Source organism: Salmo salar, chromosome 05 (assembly GCF_965601325.2).
Source record: "Salmo salar chromosome 05, fSalSal1, whole genome shotgun sequence".
NCBI classification, from domain to species: domain Eukaryota; kingdom Metazoa; phylum Chordata; class Actinopteri; order Salmoniformes; family Salmonidae; genus Salmo; species Salmo salar.
Genome location: NC_138295.1, coordinates 76,155,070 through 76,165,664, shown reverse-complemented (window position 1 = coordinate 76,165,664; position 10,595 = coordinate 76,155,070). Strand labels below are relative to the sequence as shown.

At 43.2% G+C, this 10,595-nt stretch overlaps 1 protein-coding gene across 1 annotated transcript; it reads left to right on the top strand.

The window, feature by feature from the left end:
- The first annotated feature begins 443 nt into the window (after positions 1 to 443).
- Positions 444 to 9,903, top strand: LOC106605794 (small ribosomal subunit protein mS29). Its single transcript, XM_014201738.3, has 13 exons — positions 444 to 604; positions 864 to 905; positions 3,609 to 3,722; positions 3,811 to 3,912; positions 3,999 to 4,107; positions 5,802 to 5,894; positions 5,986 to 6,116; positions 7,664 to 7,744; positions 8,326 to 8,490; positions 8,709 to 8,768; positions 8,881 to 8,970; positions 9,215 to 9,332; positions 9,429 to 9,903. The coding sequence occupies exons 2-13, from the start codon at positions 867 to 869 to the stop codon at positions 9,512 to 9,514; spliced, it is 1,188 nt and encodes a 395-aa protein (XP_014057213.2). The 5' UTR covers positions 444 to 604; positions 864 to 866; the 3' UTR covers positions 9,515 to 9,903.
- Positions 9,904 to 10,595: the final 692 nt, after the last annotated feature.

Below are 10,595 nucleotides of genomic sequence, written 5' to 3'. Positions count from 1 at the left end.
GAAATTGTATTTCATTTAAAAAATGATCTCTATTGAGCATTATTGTGGTTGAATGTCAAATATTAGGCCTAAGGCTTTAATTATGTTTACAAACGAAAACAATATATTTTTTGGTTTCATTCCCGCATACTCCACTTTGAAATGTATGGGACCATCTTGCATAGAATCATCCTGAGAATGTTTATACAGTTTTTCCCCATCCTGTCATAACCATTGGAATCCTATAGGCCTAAATCCTAGGTTCATTGACTTAAATCTATTTTAGGCCAACTATTCTCATCACCCACCATTCAGCTATCCAACTGTACACTATATATATATATATATATATATATATATATATTTTTTTTTTAATCAGACTGGTTCTAAATAAGACCACCGAGCTCTAAAAAAACTGTGGATGACATCTAGATTTGCGGAAACGATGTGCATATTTGAGCTCTCTACGTAACATCCCTTCGTCTACAAGCCAAAATGGCGGCTGCCACAGATTTAGCACCGTGACAGTTCGACCGAAATTGTGCAACTCTTCAGTGTTTTCAAAATAGACCTGAACCGTCTAAAACTACATGACCTTGCCTGTTTGGATCTTAATATTGAATTGGTTGGTAAATTGTTGTTGTGTACCTACAGTTGTAGTCTTGCTGCAGTGTACTGTAAAACAAGGATGCATGTTACAGTGTCTTGCTAGCAGATATCTAGCTAGCTAATACAAGGTTAACTAGTTATTGAGCTGAGATTACATTGATAGTCCTAAAAACATAGTCATTATTTTACAGTGAAGGTCGCCCCTGCAATAGTACAGATGGCACCAGTGTAACTGTGTAAATTGACCTGGGTTTATGTACTTATTCATGTTCCAGACCATGGCCCTTCGCAGACTATCCTTCAGATTACGACAAACGGTGAGTCCATGGTGCAAGATCCCATGACATTCATAGCTTTATTTATTTTATTTAACTAGGCAAGTCAGTTAAGAACAAATTCTTATTTACAATGACGGTCTACCAAAAGGCAAAAAGGCTCCCTGCGGGGACGGGGGCTGGGATTCAAAAAAAATATATAGGACAAAACACACATCACGACAAGAGAGACAACACCACACTACACAAAGAGAGACCTAAGAAAACAACATAGCAAGGCAGCAACACATGACAACACGGCATGGTAGCAACACAACATGGTAGCAGCACAAAACATGGTACAAACATTTTTGGGCACAGACAACAGCATAAATTAGCAAGAAAGTAGAGACAACAATACATCACACAAAGCAGCCACAACTGTCGGGAAGTGTCTATGATTGTCTTGAGGCTTGCATGAATACTATAGTCCCTTATACCTAATTATGTGCTGACTCAACTCTCATTTCCATTACACATAAGTCATTGGACGAAGGCGTCTTCTGTATGGCGATGTTTAGTTAAGAGCCCCAACGCTCGGTCTGAACATTAACATGCATCGCTTCCTTATCTTTCATATCAGCGAGAAACAATAAAAAAAATATACAGTACCAGTCAAAAGTTTGGACACACCTACTCATTCAAGGTTTTTTCTTTATTTTTTACTATTTTCTAAATTGTAGAATAATTGTGAAGACATCAAAACAATGAAAAGCTCAAAGCTCTGCACACTTGCCATTCTCTCAACCAGCTTCATGACAGTCACCTGGAATGCATTTCAATTGAGAGGTGTACCTTGGTAAAAGTTTATTTGTGGAATTTCTTTCCTTAATGCATTTGAGCCAATCAGTTGTGTTGTGACAAGGCAGGGGTGGTATACTGAAGATAGCCCTATTTGGTAAAAGACCAAGTCGAATTGCTGCAAAGAAACCACTACTAAAGGACACCAATAAGAAGAAGAGACTTGCTTGGGCCAAGAAACACTAGCAATGGACATTAGACTCGTAGAAATCTGTCCTTTTGGTCTGATGAGTCCAAATTTGAGATGTTTGGTTCCATCCGCCATGTCTTTGTGAGATGCAGAGGAGGCCCACCTCACCGCTGCCCACACCGGCCCACCTCAGCCACGCTCAAGGTCCTAAATGATATCATAACCGCCATCCATAAGAGACAATACTGTGCAGCTGTATTCATCGACCTGGCCAAGGCTTTCGACTCTGTCAATCACCACATTCTTCTCGGCAGATTCAACACCCTTGGTTTCTCAAATGACTGCCTCGCCTGGTTCACTAACTACTTCTCTGATAGAGTTCAGTGTGTCAAATCGGAGGGCCTGTTGTCCGGACCTCTGGCAGTCTCTATGGGGCTGCCACAGGGTTCAATTCTCAGGCCGACTCTTTTCTCTGTATACATCAATGATGTCGCTCTTGCTGCTGGTGATTCTCTGATCTACCTCTACGCAGACGACACCATTTTATATACTTCTGGCCCTTCTTTGGACACTGTGTTAACTAACCTCCAGACGAGCTTCAATGCCATACAACTCTTCTTCCGTGGCCTCCAACTGCTCTTAAATGCAAGTAAAACTAAATGCATGCTCTTCAACCGATTGCTGCCCACACCGGCCCGCCCGTCCAGCATCACTACTTTGGACGGTTCTGACATAGAATATGTGGACAATTACACATACCTAGGTGTCTGGTTAGACTGTAAACTCTCCAGACTCACATTAAGCATCTCCAATCCAAAATTTTAATCTAAAATCGTCTTCCTATTTCGCAAAAAAGCATCCTTCACTCATGCTGCCAAACATACCCTAGTAAATCTGGCTATCCTGCCGATCCTTGACTTAGGCAATGCCATTTACAAATTAGCCTCCAACACTCTACTCAGCAAATTGGTGGCAGTCTATCACAGTGCCATCTGTTTTTGTCACCAAAGCCCCATATACCACCCACCACTGCGACCTGTACGCTCTTGTTGGCTGGCCCTCGCTACATATTTGTCGCCAAAACCACTGGCTCCAGGTCATCTAAGTCTTTGCTAGGTAAAGCCCCGCCTTATCTCAGCTCACTGGTCACCATAGCAGCACCCACCCATAGCACGCGCTCCAGCAGGTATATCTCACTGGTCATCCCCAAAGCCAATTCCTCCTTTGACCGCCTTTCCTTCCAGTTCTCTGCTGCCAATGACTGGAACAAACTGCAAAAATCACTGAAGCTGGAAACCCATATCTCCCTCACTAACTTTAAGCACCAGCTATCAGAGCAGATCACTGCACCTGTACATAGCCCATCTGTAAATAGCCCATCCAACTACCTCATCCTCATCAGTCTACCTCTGAAAATAACATAAGGTCCTTGGACCTTAAGGAGTAACGGCGACGTTAGGCTCCTTAAGAGTACATCTTGAGCTAGTGCTAGCTATGAATATTTATTAACATTTAAGATGCATTGGGATGTCATTTTCCATGTGATCAATGCATTTTGAAAAGTCAGCACGAAACATATACAGTACATGTCTTTCTGGAGATGTGCTGGTACTAGTAGAAATGTGTTTTGTGCTTCACCACTGTACTGTAGTTCATTTTAACGGTCCTAAATTCTAGAACACTGCTGTGCTTAGGCGTACACGTTTTGGACTATGATAGACGCTCAACACCTCCACCTGCATCTTACCTGTGGAATGTGATGATGTCACGGACAGGTAGCGCCGGTGCGGCCGCTCCATGGCAGTGGGTGTGGCCAGCAGCTGGATGCGGTTGGCATGGAGACGAGACCGGAGACATTCTCCATCTTCAGAACACAGGAGAATGACCCGGTAGGTGGAATAATCAATCACACTTTATTCTGTAGCATGTGGTAATAAGTGTGGAGGGTACTGATATTTCATCTCCCTCTGTCCCCAGGCCTGTCAGTCAGAACAGCACCTAGGGCAGTACTACACTGTGCCCCCCTCCCACTTCCACACTGTCTTCCCCCACGGCCTGCCGCCACGATACCAACAACAGGTATTGTGTGTGTGTGTGTGTGTGTGGTGTGTGTGTGTGTGTGTGTATATATTACAGTATGACTGACGGTCTGTACCCTTGTCCAGGTGAAGACGTTTAACGAGGGCTGTGTGATGGTGAGGCAGCCAGCTCTGGAGCTGATATCTCACCTGAAGAGAGCCGACTACAGCAAGCCCACCCTGCGCTACCTACTCTGTATCCTACCCTTCCTAATACACCTGATCACACCTCAATATATCTGTACACATTTAATATAGTCGTGGCCAAAAGTTGAGAGAATGACACGGATATTCATTTCTACAAAGTCTGCTGCTTCAGTGTCTAGATATTTTTGTCAGCTGTTACTATGGAACACTGAAGTATAATTACAAGCATTTCATAAGTGTCAAAGGCTTTTATTGACAATTACATGAAGTTGATGCAAAGAGTGAATATTTGCAGTGTTGACCCTTCTTTTTCAAGACCTCTGCAATCCGCCCTGGCATGCTGTCAATTAACTTCTGGGCCACATCCTGACTGATGGCAGCCCATTCTTGCATAATCAATGCTTGGAGTTTGTCAGAATTTGTGTGTTTTTGTTTGTCTACCTGCCTCTTAAGGATTGACCACAAGTTCTCAATGGGATTAAGGTCTGGGGGGTTTCCTGGCCATGGACCCAAAATATCAATGTTTTGTTCCCCGAGCCACTTACTTATCACTTTTGCTTTATGGCAAAGTGCTCCATCATGCTGGAAAAGGCATTGTTCGTCACCAAACTGTTCTAGATGGTTGGGAGAAGTTGCTCTCGGAGGATGTTTTGGTACCATTCTTTATTCATGGCTGTGTTCTTAGGCAAAATTGTGAGTGAGCCCACTCCCTTGGCTGAGAAGCAACCCCACACATGAATGGTCTCAGGATGCTTTACTGTTGGCATGACACAGGACTGATGGTAGCGCTCACCTTGTCTTCTCCGGACAAGCTTTTTTCCGGATGCCCCAAACAATCGGAAAGGGGATTCATCAGAGAAAATGACTTTACCCCAGTCCTCAGCAGTCCAATCCCTGTACCTTTTGCAGAATATCAGTCTGTCCGTTATGTTTTTTTCTGGAGAGAAGTGGCTTCTTTGCTGCCCTTCTTGACACCAGGCTATCCTCCAAAAGTCTTCACCTCACTGTGCGTGCAGATGCACTCACACCTGCCTGCTGCCATTCCTGAGCAAGCTCTGTACTGGTGGTGCCCCGATCCCGCAGCTGAATCAACTTTAGATGGTCCTGGCGCTTGCTGGACTTTCTCGGGTGCCCAGAAGCCTTCTTCACAACAATTGAACCGCTCTCCTTGAAGTTCTTGATGATCCGATAAATGGTTGATTTTAGGTGCAATCTTACTGGCAGCAATATCCTTGCCTGTGAAGCCCTTTTTGTGCAAAGCAATGATGACGGCACGTGTTTCCTTGCAGGTAAGCATGGTTGACAGAAGAACAATGATTCCAAGCACCACCCTCCTTTTGAAGCTTCCAGTCTGTTATTCGAACTCAATCAGCATGACAGAGTGATCTCCAGCCTTGTCCTCATCAACACTCACACCTGTGTTAACGAGAGAATCACTGACATGTCAGCTGGTCCTATTGTGGCAGGGCTGAAATGCAGTGGAAATGTTTTTTGGGGGATTCAGTTCATTTGCATGGCAAAGAGTGACTTTGCAATTAATTGCAATTCATCTGATCACTCTTCATAACATTCTGGACTATATGCAAATTGCCATCATACAAACTTTGGCAGCAAACTTTGTGGAAATTAATATTTGTGTCATTCTCAAAACTTTTGGCCACGACTGTACACACAGTCATCCCCGTACCGCTCTATGATCAGTGTTGTCTACCTGTGTTGTGTTGACCTTGACTGGTTGTGTAGATGGGATGAAGGGCAGTGGGAAGACCATGTCTCTCTGTCATACTGTCCACTACTGCTCCACACAGGGATGGCTAGTACTACACATACCAGATGGTAACACACACACACACACACCCCAACATGGCATACGCACACAAAATAATGGTGATGATGATAATGATTGTGATAATAATCTCCTCTATAGCCCACCTGTGGGTGAAGAACTGTAAGGAGCTGTTGCCCTCCTCCTACCACGCCTCCCGCTTTGACCAGCCAATACAGGCCTCCAACTGGCTACGCAACTTCAGAACCACCAATGAACACTTCCTCTCCAAGGTAGCTCCTCCTCCTCAGATTGATAGTGGGCGCAAGGTACAGTGCCAGTCAAAAGTTTGGACACACAGTGTGTGCAAAGCTGTCATCAAGACAAAGGGTGGCTACTTTGAATAATCTAAAATATTTTCTGATTTGTTTAACACGTTTTGAGTTACTACATGATTCCATATGTTATTACATAGTTTTGATGTCTTCACTATTATTCTACAATGTGGAAAATAGTAAAAAAAATAAAAAAAACCCTGGAATGAGTAGGTGTTCTAAACTTTTGACTGGCACTGTACGTGTTGCCTGTAGGAACAAATCTAGGATCAGTTTACCATCCCCTAATCCTAACATTAGAAGTAAGATACAGTGCCTTTAGAAAGTATTCACACACCTTGACGGTTTCCAAAGCAGGATTAACATTGATTTAATTGTTGTTTTTTGTCAACGATCTACACAAGTTCTCAAAGTGGAAGAAACATTTAATTTTTTTAATTCATGGAGAATAAAACCGTAATATTTTGATATGAGTTAATACATGTCAATCACCTTTGGCAGCAGTTACAGCTGTGAGTCTTTCTGGGTAAGTCTCTGAGATTTTTGCACACCTGGATTGTACAATATTTGCCTATTCTTTTTCTTTTTTTTAATTGTCAAGCTCTGTGAAGTTGGTTGTTGATCATTGCTAGACAGCCATTTTCAACTATTGCCATAGATTTTCAAGCTGATTGTAAGTCAACACTATAACTAGGCCACTCAGGAAAATTCAATGTCATCTTGGTAAGCAATTCCAGTGTATATTTGGGTTTGTTTGTTTCCCAGTGTCTTTCTTTTTATCCTAAAAAACTCCAGAGGCCTTGCCGATGACAAGCATACCCATAACATGATGCAACCACCACCATTCTTGAAAATATGACATGATACTCAGTGATGTGTTTGTTGTTGGATTTACCCCCAAACATAACGCTTTGTATTCTGGACAAAAAGTAAATTTCATGTCACATTTTTTGGGGTATTACTTTAGTGCCTTATTGCAAACAGATGGCTTCCTTCTTTTCACTCTATTTCACTCAATTATGTTAGTATTGTGAAATAACTACAATGTTGATCCATCCTCCGTTATCTCCTATCACAGCCTTTAAACTAACTTTTTTTAAATCACGTTTCGCCTCATGGTGAAATCTCTGAGCGGTTCCTGCCTCTCCGGAAACTACGTTAGGATTGCCGCCTGTATCGCTGTGGCGAAGTGGGTTTAATTTTACACTTTGGATGGTGCATCTATAATAGCTCCACCATACTCAAAGGAATATTCAATGTCTGTTTTATTTGTATTTTTACCCAACTATCAATAGGTGTCCTTTGTGAACCATAGGAAAAGCTCCCTGGCCTTTGGTTGAATCTGTGCTTGAAATTCATTGTTTGACTTAGGAACCTTATTGATAATTGTGTGTGAGTGTGGGGTACAGAGATGTCATTTTAAATACTATTGCACACAGTTGTTTAGCATATTTTTACTCCTTGAGGCATCCTGTATTTGTCACTGTCTCCCCTTGTTGTTTTAGATCAAGTTGAGGCAGCGGTACGTGTGGACTAAGAGAGAGAGCACTGAGGAGGGACGGCCATTAGGGGAGCTGGTGGACATGGTGAGTCCAGCGTCAACGTGCCCTTTATTAAGGCGTCAGCATCCTTTAGTTTGGCCGAACTTGGCTAGACGAACCGAATGAGTGTGCTCGCATGCTCCCTTAAAATACCTTCACTTGAAAAATGAGTGTGTTAGTGCTGTTTGTCCATTTGAGGTGCCGTAGTCAGAATTAATCTAAAATAACTTAATCTGTTATGACGTTTTTGCCAAGGATATCTTAGTCGTGCAATTTTATATCTAACTAAGATGTATGGTGCAGTATTTTTCAATGAAAAAATGTGCATGAAAACAAGTAATCTCTTGTTGAATGACAGACTTTATTGCAGAATCCCTACTGTTGACCAATCACCAACGAAGGGGCTTAGACTTCAGCTACCGACTTCGGCTTGCCTCCAGAAACAAATGAACACAAACATCACAATGTCGTCGTAATATATGCAAACTGTTCCGACCTGTTTTGGCTGGGAATCATGTGAACGCCTTGCGTCTGGGCTCCAGTTCTGCAACATAACTGGTTCAGTGCACTTCTCTTGAGAATCTCATACCACGTATCATTGTTAAACTGTGTTTTTTTCACCCCAGGGAGTGTCTCGTGTGAAGAGCAGCAGTGATGTGGTGGGGGCAGTTCTAAAGGAGCTGAGGCTACAGGCTGGGGGGACAGAGGGGGGCTTCAGGCTGGCTGTGGCTGTTGATGGAGTCAACGGTCTCTGGGGAAGGACCACGCTCAAGAAGGAGGATAAGAGCCCTGTACTTATACACCTATACATTCATTCACCTCTCACTGTGGATCTATAAAAAATACATGTTGATTTATATTGCTTCCATTTTTGTATCTTTGTAATTTCTGTGTAAAGATTGCTTACTTGACTGACCTGTCTCTCTCTCCCCTCCATTTCATCCTCTTTTCCTGTCACTTTTCCCTTCTCTCTACTTTTTCTGTGTCTCTCTCTTCTCCTGTCTGTCAGGTGGCTCCAGAGGAGTTGACGTTGGTTCATAACTTGAGGAAGATGATCAACAATGACTGGGTGAGAACTGCATAGAGTTGTTATCCTCTGTCTAATAGACACTAGAAAATTACATGATTGTGATTTACACCACCACCCCTATCTCTCTCTCTCCCTCTCTTTCTCTCCTCAGTGTGGAGGGGCGGTCATCGCCACTCTGTCTCAGACAGGGTCTCTCTACGCTCCAAGCTCTGCCTACCTGCCCCAGGAGCTGCTGGGAGAGGTCAGGGGTCATGTTTATATCCTGGTTAATGTTGTTGTATGTCCAGTCCAAAAACTACCTCTAACCCTTGGTGTCTATTGATCTGGGCTAGCAAGGGCTAAGGGGAGGATCTAGATGTTTTTGGACAAGACCCTTCTGACGTGTTTACATGCATCATGTTTCATGTTATTGTATGACCAGTCAAATAGAAACAGAAGTTCACCTATAAAAACTTCTATCCTCATCCTCTGTGTTCCTCCTACAGGAGGGCTTTGACAGCATGGACCCGTTTGTCCCAGTACCAGTCTCCCTCTACAGTGAGAAGGAGTTTGAGAGCTGTTACCTCTACTACCTGGACCGCCACTGGCTACAACACCCACACAGTAAGAGATATTCACTTTCACCACTGGCACTGTTTGTGATGGTTTAGATTATGACATGTTGAACTGATTTCTGGGAGATTTCTGTCTCTCCATCAGGTCAGACAGAGGAAGGGAAGAAAGAACTGATCTTCCTCAGCAACAGAAACCCTTCTGTACTGGAGAGACTGTGTGCCTTCCTGTAACATCACACATGGACCCACACCCTCCCACTCACACACACCCATAATCATGGACAAACCATAGAGATAGATAGAGGACTCATCTTTATATCTGTGCCTTTACAGCGTCTGTGACAGCATGGGCAGCCCCATTGAGGCTACAACCCATAGGAATCCCCACTCAGTTGACTACTTTAAAATGGCGGAAGCATGGTGGAAGCCCTCGATGGTGCTGCCGACGCACTATCAAGGCCACTAGCGGCCTCTATCATTCTCTACGGGACGAACACCAATACAGACTCACGCATAACTGCAACGTTATAATCCATGTATATGTGTGTATCCCTCCATAAATTATTCTGGTGTGATGCATGATAGTGTCTTTTTCATAATAAAAATGTACATGAAAAACAGATCTCATCTTCTCTTATGAGCCAATAAAGCTATTCTCTTCATGATAAAGTTAGTAAAGATGTTTGTCTTTTGAATATAGAGAGTATTTGACACAATGCGCAGAATTACAACACAAACCACTACTTTAAATGTCAATACATTTTTATTTGACCAAATCAAATGGTTAAAAAGCCTCAAGGCTTTTGAATCCACATTTTAGTGGAATAGACAGGTATGGTAAAGTGAAGATGTTACTCTGCCTCATTACTAGTGTCCTCACGAGAGCACCAGACCACATTTCTGGGACTGTAGAGCACCGGGACACCTTTGTCAGTGAGGTTGAGTTGACCGCTTTGTGCATTGTTGGGTGGCCTGTGGGATGGCCCTGTGTGGTGTAGATCAGGGTTTCCCAAACTCAGTCCTGGGGCCCCCCTGGGTGCACGTTTAGTTTTTTTGCCCTGGCACTACACAACTGACTCAGCAGGACTGAGTTTGGGAAACCCTGGTGTAGATGACCAGGTTCCCATCCTGTTGGAGGATGAGCTCATGAGCATCTGTGTTCAGAGTTTGATTCCCAGAGAACCCGACTCCAACTGTAGAGCACAAAGTTGCCATCGGCCTACAAATATAAAATTAATTGGTGTAAAAGGATGCCTTTGGTAGTTGGGTAAAAATACAAATAAACAGACATTGAATATCCCTTTGAGTATGG

What these genes read in the sequence shown, in the direction of transcription:
- LOC106605794 (XM_014201738.3), top strand. Translation starts at nt 867, where the DNA reads ATGGCCCTTCGCAGACTATCCTTCAGATTACGACAAACG. An exon ending in CCTTCAGATTACGACAAACG is followed by an intron (nt 906 to 3,608) that starts GTGAGTCCATGG and finishes TGTCACGGACAG; the next exon opens with GTAGCGCCGGTGCGGCCGCT. An exon ending in CCCAGGAGCTGCTGGGAGAG is followed by an intron (nt 8,971 to 9,214) that starts GTCAGGGGTCAT and finishes TTCCTCCTACAG; the next exon opens with GAGGGCTTTGACAGCATGGA.